The sequence below is a fragment of the Hypanus sabinus genome, chromosome 8 (genome assembly GCF_030144855.1).
Source record: "Hypanus sabinus isolate sHypSab1 chromosome 8, sHypSab1.hap1, whole genome shotgun sequence".
In the NCBI taxonomy this organism is placed as follows: domain Eukaryota; kingdom Metazoa; phylum Chordata; class Chondrichthyes; order Myliobatiformes; family Dasyatidae; genus Hypanus; species Hypanus sabinus.
Window position 1 is genome coordinate 166,827,158 of NC_082713.1, and position 17,202 is coordinate 166,844,359.

The 17,202-nt window shown below is 42.5% G+C and overlaps 1 protein-coding gene across 1 annotated transcript in view; it reads right to left on the reverse strand.

Annotated features, from left to right (window-relative positions):
* LOC132397851 (cathepsin E-like) overlaps positions 1-16,961 on the reverse strand; it is a gene marked incomplete at its 5' end in the record, with an annotated part of 36,999 nt that extends 20,038 nt beyond the window's left edge. Inside the window, one exon of the mRNA XM_059976601.1 lies at positions 16,773-16,961. Coding sequence (XP_059832584.1) covers positions 16,773-16,961 — 189 coding nt within the window. The remainder of the gene's footprint in view (positions 1-16,772) is intronic.
* Between the last annotated feature and the right edge of the window lie 241 nt (positions 16,962-17,202).

Genomic DNA, 17,202 nt, shown 5'->3' on the forward strand with positions numbered 1-17,202 from the left:
GTCTCCCCTCTCGCAGTGAAAACAGAGACACTTCTTTCTCCCTTATAAGGGAAAGAGAGAGCCTATGATATGTCAAATACCGGGCGAACAATGTAGTCTTTGGGGTAACTGCAAGTCTGTGTCTTTACTGTAGCCTTGTTCACGCTTGGGTGCTTGGTGGCGGGTGCTGATGCTTTTTTTTTGCTAGTGGGGGGGATTATTGCTTGCTGCCGCTTACGCGTGGGAGGGAGGAGAACTGGGGGGGGACTTTGGGGTTCTAACATTTAACTGTCATTCATTCTCTGGGGCACTCCTCTGTTTTTGTGGATGGTTGAGAAGAAAAAGCACTTCAGGATGTATATTGTATACATTTCTCTGACATTAAATGTACCTTTGAAACCTTTGATAATAAATGTACTTTGAGTCTTGAATCGTTGAATTCTTAGATTGATTCACTTGTGTAAATTTTTAACCGGTCACTTCACTGTGCAATGATTATTGCTTGTCAGAATGTAAAAGTCAAAGGTTCAAATGCACCTTTATCAAAATATGTATGCAGTATACAACTCTGAGATTCGTCTTCTCCAGGTAGCCATGAAACAACAAACACCATGGAAGCCATTCAAAGAAACACATTACCCCACCTCTGTGCACAAAAAAAAACAAATCACATTAAACCCAACAAGGATATCAAACCCCCTCCATGCAAAAAAAAAACATTCAAATGGCTACATCAAAACCTCCTGTGGAAAAAAGACAAATTGTACAAATGGCAACAAGAACAACAACCCTCCCCTCACCTGAAAATCTGAAAATACTTCAGCATAAGTGCTCGTCTCAGCCTCCCCAGCGTCTGGCTGTGACTGACCTGGTTTGACAGACGGGTTTCCTCCTGAGTGCCTGATAAATCCTCACCTTGGGCAGCCATCTGTCTCTGTCTAACTGAGTAAACCGAATGCCCCAGGTCTCTCACTTGACAAGGAGTAGGAGCCTCACTGGGTGCTGGGAAGCAAAAACAATAGCGGTGCAGACCAATGCAGAGACTTGGGCAATATGCTGAAGCGGGGAAGCCGGATGCAAAGTAAAGCACATGTGATTTTGCAGCGCTGGGAGTACTGTACATTGGGGATCAATCCCAAGTCATTTAGTTTCCTTCAAGCCCAAAAAATTCAGATTCCAAATCAGAATGAGGCTTATTATCACTGACATGCAGTATGTTGTGAAATGTGTTGTTTTACACCAGCAATACAATACAATACATAAAAAGTTACTAAAGGTTACAGTAGGAAATATAGAAAAATAAATAAATAGTGCAAAAAGAGAGCAAAATCACAAGGAAGTGTTCATGTTTCATGGACATTTCAAAAATCTGATGATGGAGGGGAAGAAGCCGTTCTTAAAACATAGAGAGTGCATCGTCAGGCTCCCGTGCCTCCTCTCTGATGGCAGTGAGGGGAATGGGGCATGTCCTGGATGGTGAGGGTCCATTATGATGGAATCCACCTTCCTCACCTTCCAAGTCATGCTCTCTTCTCGCTGCTGCCATCAGGTAGAAGGTACAAGGGCCTCAGGGCTCACACCACCAGGTTCAGGAGCAACTACTAACCCTTAACCATCAGGCTCGTGAACAAAAGGGGATAACTTCACCTACTTGACAAGTTTCCCACAACAAATAATAAAGAACTTTATCTCATTATCCAATGTCTCATTGTTTAGTGCTATTTATTTACATTTGCATTCGCAGAGATTGTTGTCTTCTGCACTCTGGCTGGTCTTTCATCGATCCTGCTGTAGTTACTATTCTATAGATTTGCTGAGTGTGCCCACAGGAAAATGAATCTCAGGGTTGTATGTGGTGACACATACTTACTTTGATAATAAAATTTATTTTTGAGCTTTGAACTATTGAAAGTGTTTTCAATAGTGGGGAGGATAGTGCCCGTGATGGAGGTTACTGAATCTACGACCCTCGGCAGCCTTTTCTGATCTTGTGCAGTAATGAGGATGTCTCCAAGTTCACGGTTGGAGTCGCGTGCTTCCCCCGGAAGTGCACTGGCGACGTTGTCCCCCGGAAGTCAGGCAGGGTCTTCCCGAACCAGAAACACTGGATCAATGGTTCCATGCGAGCAGCACTTACCGCGTGAGATAGCGCTTACGCTGCTGGCAATCAGCAGGAGCTCAAGAAAAGCCGATACAATCTGTGCAAAGCTATCAAGGCTGCAAAACAATACAGGGACAAGACTGAGTCAAGATTCACGACGAATAGCACACGTGACTTGTGGCGAGGGTTGCATACCATCACTGACTTCAAAGTCAAACGTAGTGGTGTCGACAATATCGTGGCCTCTCTCCCACATGAGCTCAATCGCTTTTATGCTCAGTTCAATGTCGCTAACTCTGAGCTTCCCAGGAAAGCCACCGCCACAACCTGCAACCTGGTCATCTCTGAGGCTGAGGTACGCAGATATTTCCAACGAGTGGACAGTTGAAAGGTTGTGGGACCGGACAGCATCCCAGGGCAAGTTGTCAGGCTGTGTGCAGCACAACTGGCAGTTGTGCCTACAGACATTTTTCATCCCTCCCTCTCCCAGTGTAGAGTGCCCTCCTGCTTCAAATTATCCACCATTGTAAGTTGCCGTACTTGAAAGACTGGCATCCTGTCGCACTCACCTCAATAATAAGCAAGTGCTTTGAGAAGCTGGTCAAGTACTACATCTTCAGCTTGCTACCACCCAAACGCGATCCCCTACGATTCACCTACCTACACAACCAATCGACAGATGATGCAATAGCCCCTGCTCTACATCCCATCTTTACACATCTGGAGAAGAAGGATGCTTCTGTGAGAATGCTGTTGCTGGACTACAGTTCAGCATTCAGCTTATTGTTCCATTCAGACTCGACAAGAAGCACAGAGACCTCGGCCTTCACCCTGCCTTGTGTAGCTGGATCCTGGACTTCCTGTCAGATTGCCGGCAGGTTGTAAGAGTGGGCTCCCTCACCTCTATTCCTCAGACTCTCAACACAGGAGCCCCTCAGGACTGTGTACTAAGTCCCCTCCTTTACTCCCTGAATACCCATCACTGTGTTGCCACCCACAGCTCTAATCTGCTAATTAAATTTGCCGATGACACTACATTGATTGGCGAAATCTCAAACAATAACGAGGTGGCCTACAGGGAAGTAGTCATCTCTCTGGCACAGTGATGTCAAGGAAACAACCTCTCCTCAATGTCAATGTCACAAAAAAACAAAGGAGCTGGTTATGGATTACAAGAGGAATGGAGACGGGCCAACCCCCTTTGACATCAATGGATCTGGGGTAGAGAGGGTAAACAGCTTTAAGTTCCTCAGCATACACATCACCGAGGACCTCACGTGGTCTGTACACACCAGCTGTGTGGTGAAAAAGGCACAACAGCATCTCTTTCACCTCAGATGGTTGAAGAAGTTTGGTATGGGCCCCCAAATCCTAAGAACTTTCTACAGGGGCACAATCCTGACTGGCTGCATCACTGCCTGGTATGGGAACTGTACTTCCCTCAATCGCAGGACTCTGCAGAGAGTGGTGCGGACAGCCCAGCACGTCTGTAGATGTGAACTTTCCATGATTCAGGACAGGTGTGTAAAAAGGGCCCAAAAGATCACTGGGGACCCAAGTCATGCCAATCACAAACTATTCCAACTGCTACCATCTGGGAAACGGTACCACAGCATAAAAGCCAGGATCAACAGGCTCCGGGACAGCTTCTTCCACCAGGCTATCAGACTGATTAACTCACGCTGTATTTTCATGTTACATTGACTGTTCTATTTATAATTAATTATTATGATTGTGCATTGCACATTTAGACGGAGATGTAACGTAAAGATTTTTACTCCTCATGTATGTGAAGGCTGTAAGAAATAGTCCATTCAATTCAGTGGTCCTCTCTACCAGACAGTGATGGAACCAGTCAGAAAGCTCTCATGGTACATCTTTAGAAATTTGTTAGAGTCACCCCACCATTAAGGACATTTTCAAAAGTTAGTGCCTCCTATCAGACAGAAGACAGAAAAGCCTGGAAGCACATACCACCAGGCTTAAGGTTTCTATCCCTCTGTTATCAGCCTCCTGAGTAGACATCTGGCAAAGCAAAATAGACTCTTGACTTCATAATTTACCTCATTATGATCTTGCGTTTTGTTTACCTACACTGCACTCTCTCTCTGTAGCTGTTGCACTTTATTCTGCATTCTGTTATTGTTTTATCTTGTTCTACCTCAATGCACTGTCTAATGATTTGATTTGCATGAACTGTATGTAAGACCAGCTTCTCACAGGCTTTTATATTAACTCTGAAGTGCCCGCTACACTGCTGGTGTTTAGGGCAGCAATGAAGATCCTCCATTTCTGCTGGGTTCATCATGTCAGTAGTTCAGTTTTCACTACTGTCACTCATGCAAGTCCCAGGTAGAGACTGAGGAACACCATCACACTCAGATGTAGAAGGATCCTTCATTGCTGTTTCCATAGCAATTTTTTTTGACCAGTCAGGGATGTTAGCCCTGAGCTGAACCCCTGAACATGAAGGACCGGTGGACCACTTTTAGTCTGACCTCTACCCTTTGACCTGTTTGGCACAAGTGAATCTACCAACAGCCAAAGCATAAAGCCTTAACTCCAGACAACACAGCTCACCGAGTCATTGAGGCATGCAAGCCTCAAACCAGAAGAAGGTTGTAGTCCAATTAGAGGTATTATTAGTACATGTGATAACAATAAACCAATACCATATTGGCTTAGCAGGCATTAATCTTCCATCCCTTCCTATACATTGAGCTGAGTAGCTTACATGGACATTTCAGAGAACAGTTAAGAGTAAACAATGTTTTTGGGTCTGGAGACACAAAGACGAGGCTGGCAATTTTTCTTTCTTGAAAGACATTTGAACTAAAAGAAACAAATGCATTTTTACAACAATCTAGTAATTTCATTGTCATCAATGCCAATATTAATTTTTAAATTCCAAATTGATTTAATTATTTGAATTTAAAGTCTTATGGTGGACTTTAAATTCTTCTTCTAGGCAAATATTCCAGGAAGATGAATGTTAACTGAGCATCTGTTGGAAATCACTGTTTTTTAAATACTTTTAATGAGATATTTGATGAATTAATGTAAGACTAAAGTCATAGTTCAGTCATAATTCAGACGTTCAGATTGATCTTCCATAGTGTGTGACATAGCAGCACCAACGCCAAAAGGGGACACATCGCATGCCAGTTTGATGGGCAGAAATGTGTCATAATGGGTGAACAGTTCATCTGACATTATTAGTTTCTTTGTTTCCTTCAATGCTTTTTCACATCTTTCTGACCACTACCACTTTGCTCCTGTCTGCAACAGGACATTCAATAGGTGTAGCATTGTAGCAATGTTTGGAAGAAACCGGTGGTAGTAGTTTACAAAGCCCAAGTGTGACCTGAGTTATGACACATTTTCTGGTTTGGGTGCCTGTAGCACTGCTTCAATCTTTTCTTGTGACTTACGTAAACCATAATTGTCAATAACATGTCCACAATAAGAGATTTCATTCTTGAAAAACTCGCTTTTCTCTCTATGCATGCAGACCATAATCACTCAGCCTGGTAAGCACTTCATCACTGTTGCCAGTCACAATTATATCATCACGGTAACATCGTGTTCCTGTGATATCTTGGAGCGCTTGGTCCATTCCCCTTTGGCAAATTGCTGGAGCTGATGCGACGCTGAAGACGAGACAATTATACTGGAACAGTCCCTTGTGAGGAACTTCCTGCTTGAATCCTCAGTCTGCATTTGCAGATAGGCTTGTGACACATCAATCTTTGAAAACCTCACCCAACCTGCCAAAGATGCAAAAATGTCTTCTGTTCATGGCAGGGGATACTGCACAGTATGCAGCACAGGGCTGATGCTCACTTTGAAATCCCACATATGCGAATGGCTCTGGCTTTCCCTTTGTTGTTCACCGGGACAATGGGCATGGCCATTACTTCACTGAGCCTTGGAGAGAATTCCAGATGCCTTCAAGTTCTGAAGTTTAGCAACCACCTTAGGATGTAGTGCGTAAGGCATTGGACGTGCTTCATGGAATCTTGGTGTTGCTGCTTCATCCAGTTTAATTCTGGCCTTCATGCCTTTGAGTTTACCAATCCCCTTCTCAAACACCTTCTCATTAGCATTAATCAGCTGTGACAGCTACTGTATGGGCTGCAGTTGCCTGTTGATGATGAATTGAGAGGTATTGTAATCCAATTGATTTTGTGATCTGCTTCAGTAATACTACACAGTTCTAGTCATGACAGCTTACATTTGTCAGACTTTGTGTTGTCTGATTCCGTTTCACATTCAGTCAATTTATGCATTTGCTTAGTCTTATGTTTGAAACTTTTCACTCAGTTGTGCTTTAGGTCTGCCTTGCACACTCTTTCTATGTGATATTGTCTGTGACACTTTCTGCAAGCGTTTTCTTCGAACCAACAGTTGTTTGCATCCTGGGAGGATTTGCCACATTGATAACATTTTTGGCTTTTTCCACCACTCAGGGACATTTTGTTCATTTCACATTCTCAACTCCTTTTCTGTAGTTCTGCTGCAGTCTCTAACAATATTGCAAAGTCAATGCCTGTTCTAAGGTTAGGTCTCTTTCTGACAGTAGCTTCTCTTGAGTGCTTTGACTGGTCAAGCCTGTCCCTTAATGCATCAGGAAGTCCATCCCTAAAGTCACAGTACTGGGAAAGTTTGTGCAGTTCTGCAATGTATTCCAGAAATACTTTCATCCTTTGACTGGTTCCTTTTGTAAAATCTAAGTCTCTCCGCTATTATCAGCAATTTAAGGCTCAAATGATTTTGTAAAATTGTAACAATTTCATTGAACATCTTGCTTGCTGGCTTTTCAGGCGTTACTAAGTTGCATAACAGACTGTGCATTCTAGCACCCATTAAGCTAAGAAGTGAGGGGGCTTTCTTTTCCTCAAACACATTGCTCATGTTACAATACAGTGCCTCCTTCTCATTAACACTATTAAATTTGTCAACTTTCCCGACTAAAGCCATCGCCATGTTATTTTCACTTTAACTTTGGTAGTTGCGCATCTTTCACTGCGTACTATGCAGTTACTCACGCTGTTAGTGTCCACGACAGCTGTCTCTGTACTGTTTAACCCTTTCCTCTCAAAGTCTTGACCCATAATGGTCTAGTAATTGTCAGTGCAGTTGGTGATACTCTCTGACATTTAGGCTTGTACTCTTTGCCAATTTGCTGTGTCAGTGCAACTACGTATCAATTAAATAAAAGCACACATGTGGGTGATGGCTTTAACTGGTGTACCCTCATTGTAGCGAGCGAGTGAGAGAGAGAGAGAGAACAGTACCCATACATCAACAACAGTCCATACACAGTGCTAAGGGGAATCATTGGTCTAAAAGAAATAGGTCCATACGTTACAAATTTCACTGGCATGTGTTGTGAAAATGTCGCCTTTGTGGCAGCTGTACAATGCAATACATAATAATAGGGAAAAAACGTGAATTAGAGTCATTAGAGTATATATATTAAACAGCTAAATTTCACTAGTAATGCAGAAATGGAAATTAAAAAGTAGTGATGTAGTTTTCATGGTGTCAAAGTCCATTCAGAAATCAGATGGCAGAGGGGAAGAAGCTCTTTCTGAATTATTGAATGTGTACCCTTAGGCTCCTGCACCTTCTTCCTGCTGGTAGCAATGAGAACAAGGCATGACCTGAGTGATGGAGTCCTGAATAATGGACATCGCCTTTTTGAGGCATCGCTCCTTCAAGATGTCCTGGATACGGAGGAGGCTAGTGCCCATGATGGAGCTGACTAAGTTCACAATTGTCTGCAGCTTATTTCAATCAGCTTATTTCAATAACCTCCCCTTACCTGACAGTGACTCAGCCAGTTAAAATGGTATATCTGTAGAAATCTGTGAGTGTTTTTGTGACATAAGGAAAACTCTTAGTGAAATACAGTTGCTGTCATGCCTCCTTTGCAGCTGCATTGATATGTTGGGTCCAGGTTAGATCCTTAGTGGTAATGACACCCAGGAACTTGAAATTGCTCACTCCCTCCACTTCTTCCCCACTGCCATCAGATTTTTGAATAGTTCATGAACCCATGAACTTCACTATTCCTATTAGTCAATATTTTGAAAATTCTAACTTATAGTAAACTTTTTATATCCTGCACTGTACTGGTGCCCACAAAACAACAAATTTTGCAGCATATATTCAAGATAATAAACCTGATTCTGATTTACCACATTATAGGTCTCTAAACTATAGAACTTGGTACCTATTCAGAAAACTGATGTCAGCCATTCCACTCTTCTCAACCACATGCATATGTGTACTCACATTGTCTTATTCCACTCTCTACTGTGTCCAAATATTTTATACTTATATTGAATATAATGATAACATTCTCTCCAAATGTTCTGAGTAAATACTATGAATCAAAATGATATTTTAACATTCCTTTACACCAGGCTGGAATGCAAAAAACCAGTGGGGCACGACCTTTGTAACACACTAACTTACTTACAGCCATTTATGGCAGCAATGAAGGTCCTCCATCTCCATCCGTCCAAACCATCACACACAGGTATAGAAGGATTCTTCATTGCTAATTACCCTGAGCTGAATCCCCAAGCATAGAGGACCGGTGAACCACTCTTAGTCTGGCCCCTACCCTTTGACCTGTTTGGCAAGGGTGACCCTACCAGGAGCCAAAGTGCAAGGTCCTGACTCCTGCCAACATAGCTCTTTGGGTCATTGAGGCACACAAGCTTCCAAACCCAATGACAAGGTTGTGGTCCCCTTGGAGGATAACACAGTGAGCAACTCAGTAAGTAAAGATGGTTAAAATGTAGAAATGTCTCTGCCCGTTCTTGTTCATCTTGCACTTATTCCTCTGAACTCCAGCAAATGAGGGCATGGTTTACCTATTCTCCTCTCATTTAACAGTCCTGTCACCCTGTAGATCAGAAGATCACAATATCATGAGATATAGGAACAAAATCAGGCCATACAGCCCATTGTGTCTGCTCCATGGCTGATCCTTTTCAACTCCTTTGTCCTGCTGTCTCCTGACAACGTTTAGCTCACTTACAAATGAAGAACTTATCAATCTCTTGCCTTAAACACATCTAATGGACTTGGCCTCCACATCCCCCGAGCAATGAATTCCATAGATTCACCACCCTTTGCAAGATGGCAATACACGACAAAGTTTTGTGGGCAGTTCACTAAACTAATTGATATACTTCTGAACTGGCATCACTGTAATCCACAGCCTGTCATTTCACATTAAGAAATACACTTTTGAACTGACAAAGATAACCAGCGATTTTACAATCTCCTGAAGATTCAGGGAACTTGACTCTCGAGAATATAGGTATGGCACATTGAAGGTGAAGATCCACTATCTTGTTCAGACTTCAGACCAGATTAAAGTGTTGAGGCCCAAGTGTGGTAACCAAACTGGTGTTCAATCGCACAACGATTAAAACATCGAGCCAAGTTAAAGCATCAAACCCTGAGAGTGGAAAGCAAACTCCATGACAGCCAAGACCCTCCACCTGAGCCTGTCCTATCTACCTACATTTGACCCATCTCCCTTCCTTCTTGCTAATACCATTGAGGTGCAGAAGTCCTGGTTTGGGAGCAGGTCTTGTCTTGGAGCCATTAGGCTCCTGGACCGGCTTCACTCACCTCAGTCCTGAACTGACTCTGCAGCACATGGACTCACTTCTGGCGACTCTGCGGTTCTATGCATTACTTATTTGTTTACTTTTGTCGATTGTTTACTTAATTTGTTCTTTCTTTCCCACACATTGTCTGTTTTTTTTTTCCTGTGGATTCTAGTGAGTTTCTTTGTTTTGTGGATTCCTGCAATAAGATGAGTCTCAAAGTTGTATCTAGTATACCTACTTTGATAATAAATTTACTTTGAACTTTGAAATCTAGCCAAGGAAATTCCTCATTTCAGTTTTCAGGGGGTGTCCCTTTATTCTGAGGCTGTGCACCTAGATCCTAAAGTTCAAAGTTCAAATTAAATTAAGTATCAAAGTACAAATATATCACCATATACAACCCTGAAATTCATTGTCTTGCAGGCACACTCAATAATTCTATAGAATAATAACCATAACAGAATCCATGAAAGGCCACACCAACTTGAACATTCAAACAGTGTGCAAAAGACAACAAACTGTGCAAATAAAGAACAAACAAATAATCATCATCAATAAGTAATAATATCAAGAACATCAGACAAAGAGTCCTTGAAAGTGAGTCCATGGATTGTGAGATCAAGAACCTGATGGTTCTGGGATAGTGACTGTTCCTGAACCTGGTGGTGTGAGTTCTGAGGCTCCTGAATCTTCTTCCTGATGACAGCAGCAAACAGAGAGGATTTCCTGGGTGGTGGGGGTCCCTGCTTTCCTGTAACAGCATTTCATGTAGATATGCTCAATGGTGGGGAGGGTTTTACTCGTGATGGACTGGGCCGTATCAATTACTTTTTGTAGGATTTTCCGTTTAAGGGCATTGTTGTTTCCATAGCAAGCTGTGATGCAGCCAGTCAATATACTCTCCACTACACATCGATAGAAGTTTGTCAAAGTTTTAGGTGCCATACCAAATCTTTTCAGTAGAGGCACTGCTGTGCTTTCTTCATAATTGTAATTATGTGCTGAGCCCATGACAGGTGTTCTGAAATAATAGTACTATCCTACTAATGGAAACATCATCTCCACATCGAATTTATCCCAGGCCTTTCAGTATCTGGCAGGTTTCAGTGAGAATCTTTCCCTCAGCCTTCTGAACTCCATTGAGTACTGGCACAGGGACATCAAAAGCTCTTGGGATTATTCTAGTGAGCCTCTTCTTCACCTCTTCCAGGGCCATCACATGCTTCCTGAGATATGGGGCCCAGAACTGCTCACAATATTCCAAATGCAGTCTGTCCAGCATCGCAAAGAGCTTCCTTGCAGTACATTCTTGACTTTATATTCTAGTCCACTCAAAATGAAGGCTAACATTGTATTAACTTCTTTACTAACCCAACTCAACCTACAAGTTAACCTTGAAGGAATCCTGGAACTCCCAAGTCCCTTTGTACCTCTACAACATATCGATGCAGTTGCAAAGAAGGCAAGACAGTGCCTATACTTCATTAGGAGTTTGATGAGATTTGATATGTCATCAAAGACACTCACAAATTTCTACAGATGTCCAATGGAGAGCAGTCTAACTGACTGCATCAATGTCTGGAAGGGGAGTGGTTGTAGGAGGGAGAAGAGACACTGTACAGGATCAAAAAAGTCAGTATGTGGCTGGCTCACTGACTCTCCGCTCAGCCTTAGACTGCTTTTTATTGATTACCATCCAGCTTTCAACACAATCGTATCCTGAGTACTCATCAAAAAGCCCCAAATCCTGGGCCTCTGTACCTCCCTCTGCAGAAGGTTGTATAGTTAGTCAGCTCCATCATGGGCACCAGCGTCCCCAACATCTAGGATATCTTCAAGGACCGATGCCTCAATAAGGTGGCATCCATCATTAAGGACCCCCATCATCCAGGACATGCCCACTTCTCATTGCTACCATCAAGGAGGAGATTCAGGATTCTGAAGGAACCACACTCACCGATTCAGGAAATGCTTCTTCCCCTCTGCCATTCAATTCCTGAATGGACAATGAACCCATGAACGCTACCTCACTTTTTTCCTCTCTTTTTGCACTACTTATTTAATTTAATTTCTCATTAAATTAAATTATTTTTATTTAATCTAATATATAATTAAATTATTAATTTGATATGTCTGTGTGTGTGTATATATACTACTGTAATTCCGTTTTTATTGCTATGTATTGCATTGTACTGCTGCCACATAACCACAAATTTCACGACAGATATCAGTGATAGTAAACCTGATTCTGATGTTGATTCCTGAATACACTCGCTATTTAGAAAATACATCATTATCTTTCCTACTAAGTCATAACGCTGCACTTCCCTACACTGTATCCCATCTGCCAATGAACCTTTGATACACTCCCTCTATTTCATATAAATCCTCAAGCAAGGAGACCAAAACTACACCCAATACCCCAGGTACTATCTCACCTCTACAGCTGGATCAGGACAACTTGCTCATGTACTTGCTCATCGATTATAGCTCAACATTTAATACTATCATTCCCACAATCCTGATTGAGAAGTTGCAGAACCTGGGCCTCTGGACCTTCCTCTGCAAATGGATCTTCAACTTCCTAACTGGAAGACCACAATCTGTGGGGATTGGTGATAACATATCCTCTTCGCTGATGATCAATACTGATGCACCTCAAAGGTGTATGCTTAGCCCACTGCTCTATTCTCTATATGCACGTTGACTGTGTGGCTAGGCATAGTTCAAATACCATCTATAAATTTATCAATGACAGAATCATTGTTGGTAGAATCTCAGGTGGTGACGAGAGGGCGTACAGGAGTGAGATATGCCAACTAGTGGAATGGTGCCACAGCAACAACCTGGCACTCAACATCAGTAAGACAAAAGAGCAGATTGTGGACTTCAGGAAGGGTAAGACGAAGGAACACATACCAATCCTCATAGAGGGATCAGAAGTGGAGAGAGTGAGCAGCTTCAAGTTCCTGAGTGTCAAGATCTCTGAGGATCTAATCTGGGCCTGATGTATTGATGCACTTACAAAGATGTCTTGACAGTCTATATTTCACTTGGAGTTTGAGGAGTCTTGGTATGTCACTAAAGACACTAGCAAGTTTATACAAATGTACTGTGGAGAGCATTCTAACTGGTTGCATCACCATCTGGGATGCAGGGGCCACTACACAGGATCAGAAAAAGCTGGAGAAATTTGTACCTAGCCAGTTCCATCACGGCACTAGCTTCTCCAGCATTGAGGATACCTTCAAAAACTGATGCTTCATAAATGCAGCATCCATCATCAAGGACCTCCGTCACCCAGGACATGCCCTCTTATTGCTACCATCAACGAGGAGGTACAGGTGCCTGACGGCACACACTCAGTGATTCGGGAACAGCTTCTTCCCCTCGGCCATCAGATTTCTGAATGGATAATTAACTCATGAACACTACCTCAGTATTTTTTCCTTTCTCTATGCATTACTTACTTAATTTATTTTTATATATAAATCTTAGTGTCATTTATAGTTTTATTTTATTATCATATATTGCATTGTTCCGCTGTCATAAAGCAACAAATTTCATACCATGTACAGATACTAAACCTGATTCTGATTCCATTTTGCTTTTTAACTATTGATGTATTTTGAGTTTGCTTTCTCTGACCGGTACAGAAAAGCAACCAGGTCTGGAGGAAAAGGAGCCTTAGGTCCCACATGACCAGGCTCAGCAACATTTATTACCCTACAGCCATCAGACTTCCAAAACAATGTAGATAGCTTCATTCACCTCGATCATTAACTGATTCCACAACCTACAGAATCACTTTCAAGGACTTTACAACTTACGTTATAGCCAAACTGCTACACCATTCACCTCCCCCCTCGCCTCCATTCAGAGTCCCAAACATTCCTTCCAGGTGAGGCATCACTTCACCTGAGAATCTGCTGGGACTGTCTATTATATCCGGTGCTCCCAATGCGGCCTCCTCAACATTGGTGAGACTCATTGTGAATTGGGGGACCACTTCTTCGATCTCTTCTGCTCTGCCCGCCAAAAGCAGAACTTAGCGTTCACCAAACATTTTAAATCTAATTCCCATTCCTGTTCTAGCATGTCAGTCCATGGCCTCCTCCTGTGCCAAGATGAGGCCACCCTCAGGGTGAAGGAGCAACACATTACGTTCTGTGTGGGTAGCCTCCAATCTGTTGGCATGAATATCAATTTCTCCTTCTAGTAAAGAAATTTTCCCTCTCTCTCACCCCTTCTCCTATTCCCCACTCCGGCTCTTACCTCTTCCCACCTGCCTATCCCCTCCCGCTGGGTCTCCTCCTCTTTCCCTTTCTTCCGTGGTCCACTGTCCTGTCCTATCAGGTTCCTTCCCTCCAACCTTTGACCTTTCCCATCCACCTTGCTTCCCCTATCATCTTTTAGCCATCCTTCTTCCGCTCCCTCCACCTTTTTATTTTGGTGCCTTCTCCCTCCCCCTTCCCCCTCAGGAACGTCCCAGCCTGAAACATTGACTGTTTATTCATTTCCATAGATGGTACTTGACCAGCTGAGTTCCTCCAGCATTTTGTGTGTGTTGCTCTTGATTTCCAGCAGCTGCAGAGTTTCTTGTGTAAGTAACTTGGTCATGATGGAGTGTTAATTACTTATTGTTGTTTGCACAATGTGTCCTCTTTTGCTCATTGCTTGTGTGTCAGTCTTTGCTTATGAAGAGTTTTTCATAAATTCTATTGAGATTATTTATTTTCCTGTAAATGCCCCCAGGAAAATAAGTCTCAATGTTATATATTGTGACATATATGTACTTTGATAATTAAATTACTTAGACTTTGAGTTGAGATCCCTCTGTAAGTCGGTGTTCCCAAATCTATTTAAATAATACTGTTTTTTTCCTATCGAAAGAAACTGCATTCACTAAATGTTATCATCAGATGAGCTTTTTTCCTGCTGTCTCTGGCCCAGTCTTTATTTGTTTGGACATTGAAAGTCAATCCACCAGAAAGACCATTAACTTAACAAAGCTGAGGAAGTCATCGTCTTTTAAAATAGGTAAAGACCTTCTACACCTGATCTTTCAGACATTGACCCCCTACAGCACCCAGAACATTATGTACAAGGAAAAGATTTATTTTAAATATTAATGCTAATCTTGCATTGTCAGACGTGGCTACACCAAGATATTATTAGTAAATACAGAACATTTTCTGTTTCTTGGTGTGTCAACATGAGCTGAAAAGGCAGGGGAGTTATCCTGGCACAATTAGTACTGAGGATTCTCAAACAAAGCAAAGCTGTGATTATGGAAAACAGGAACTGAAAGTTTCAATTATAAGGGAGAGTTCCTGCAGTTGGTGCAGGTCCAACAAAACAATCCCCTGCTTTGTAAATCTGCAAGACTTGAAATTGTTAAAATGGGTCAAGTTAAAACTGGGCCACAGATCTCACCCGTTCTCTTTTCCTCAGCTACCCATCACCTCCCTCTGGTGCCCCTCCTCTTTTCATTTCTTCCATGGACCACTCTCCTCTCCTATCAGATCCCTTCTTCTTCAGTCCTTCACCTCTTCCACCTATCACATCCCAGCTTCTTACATCAACCCCCCTTCCCCACCTACTCACATTCAGCTATCACCTGCAAACTTGTACTCCTTCCCCTCCCCCTCCCCCACCTTCTTCCCCCTTCCTTTCTAGTCCTAATGAAGCTTCTTGGCCCAGAATCTCAACTGTCTATTTCCTTCTTTCTAGAACCTGCCTGAACTATTGAGTTCTTCCTGCATTTTATGTACGATGTTCAAGATTTCCAGCATCTGCGGAAGTTCTTGTGCTTATTCTACATAAGGGTTTCCTTTGTCATTTATGTAAAATACACTATGTAGCATATGATTGAAGGTGACTATTTGAATACAGTATCGGGGGGGGGGGGGTTGGTTCAAAGTTCAAAGATCAAAGTCAATTTATCATCAGAGCACGCAAGCATCACTATATGCTTACCTTGAGATTCATTTTATTGCTGGCATTCACACAGAATAAAGAAAAGCAATGGATTCAACGAAAGACTACACACAAAGACTGACAAATAATCAATGTGGAAAAGACAGCAAACTGTGTAAATAAACGACCAAACAAATAAATAATTCTGAGAACATGAGTTATCGAGTACTTGAAAGTAAGTCCATAGGTTGTGGGACCAGTTCAGAGTGAGGTGAGTGAAGTTATCCACACTGGTTGAGGAGCCTATTAGTTGATGGGTAACAATTGCTCCTGAACCTGGTGGTGTGGGACACAAGACTCCTGTACCACCTTCCCGATGGCAGCAGCGAGAAGAGAGAATGTAGTGTCAAAACCAAGACCAAAGTTGGAGGGGTTGAAGATCATCTTCTGTGCCTGAAGGATACCTAAATGTTCTCCGACCTGACATAGATTCAGACTACATTTGCACCATGATGGATGACATGAGCAATCATGGTTTTATGACCATGAGTTTTCTTGGCAATTCTTTCTACAGACATGGTTTGCAACTAGCTTCTTCCTGGCAGTATCTTTACTAGATGGGTGACCCCAGCCATTGTCAATACTCTGCAGAGATTGTCTGCCTGGCGTCAGTGGTCGCATAACCAGGACTTGTGATATGCACCAGCTGCACATGCAACCATCCACCACCTGCCCCCATGGTTTCACGAAACCCTGATCCAGGTGGGGGGCATAGACTATGATATATAACACAAGTATGAAAGGGGAGAATGGACAAGGTTTTTTTTAATGTATATCAAAATAAACAAAATATATTTACGAGAATAAACCGTGCAATGCCTTTTCATACATACGTTCTTAGTCAATGCTTTGAGTAGAGGTCTATTGCATTCTTTAAAACCTATAACACTGTTGCCTCTCATGTGGGCCCCTGGGGTGATAGATTACTACAATAACTGAGGGTCACCCTCATACAGCCTGGTCTTCCTGTGCTAGAAGAACCCTTTCTCTTGGTTGACATGGATGAGTTGGAACAAAGAAACTATTTCTGCACTCTATTGCTCTATGTTTCTATGACTATGTTAATGAAAACTTACATCCATGTAATTTGACAAGTGCTCAGAGGTGATGCCAACATCGTCGAGCAGTAAGAATTCAGAAGGGTAACAGTGACTGTACTTTTGGGTGAGCGTAGATGCATTGTGATGTGCTAGAAAATCGTCAAGTTTATTGCGTTCTCTCAGGATGGTTCTTATCGACTTGAAGTGGGTTAGAGGTATCCTGCAAAAAGCATTAAATATATTTCATGTAAGTACAGCATGCTGAAAATGAAGTGCAGAACCGGACGTAACTAAGTGAAAAGGCAATCAATCGTTCTGTTTTTCTCTCCCCACTGGCCACATTTATTATCTGGAATGGCACTAGCTGACAGTACGGTGGTATGGTAATCCATGCTGGGATGTAGCAGTATCCGCAACCGGACTTTGGAACAAAATGTCCCAGGTTCGAATCCTGCCCGGCACCTTG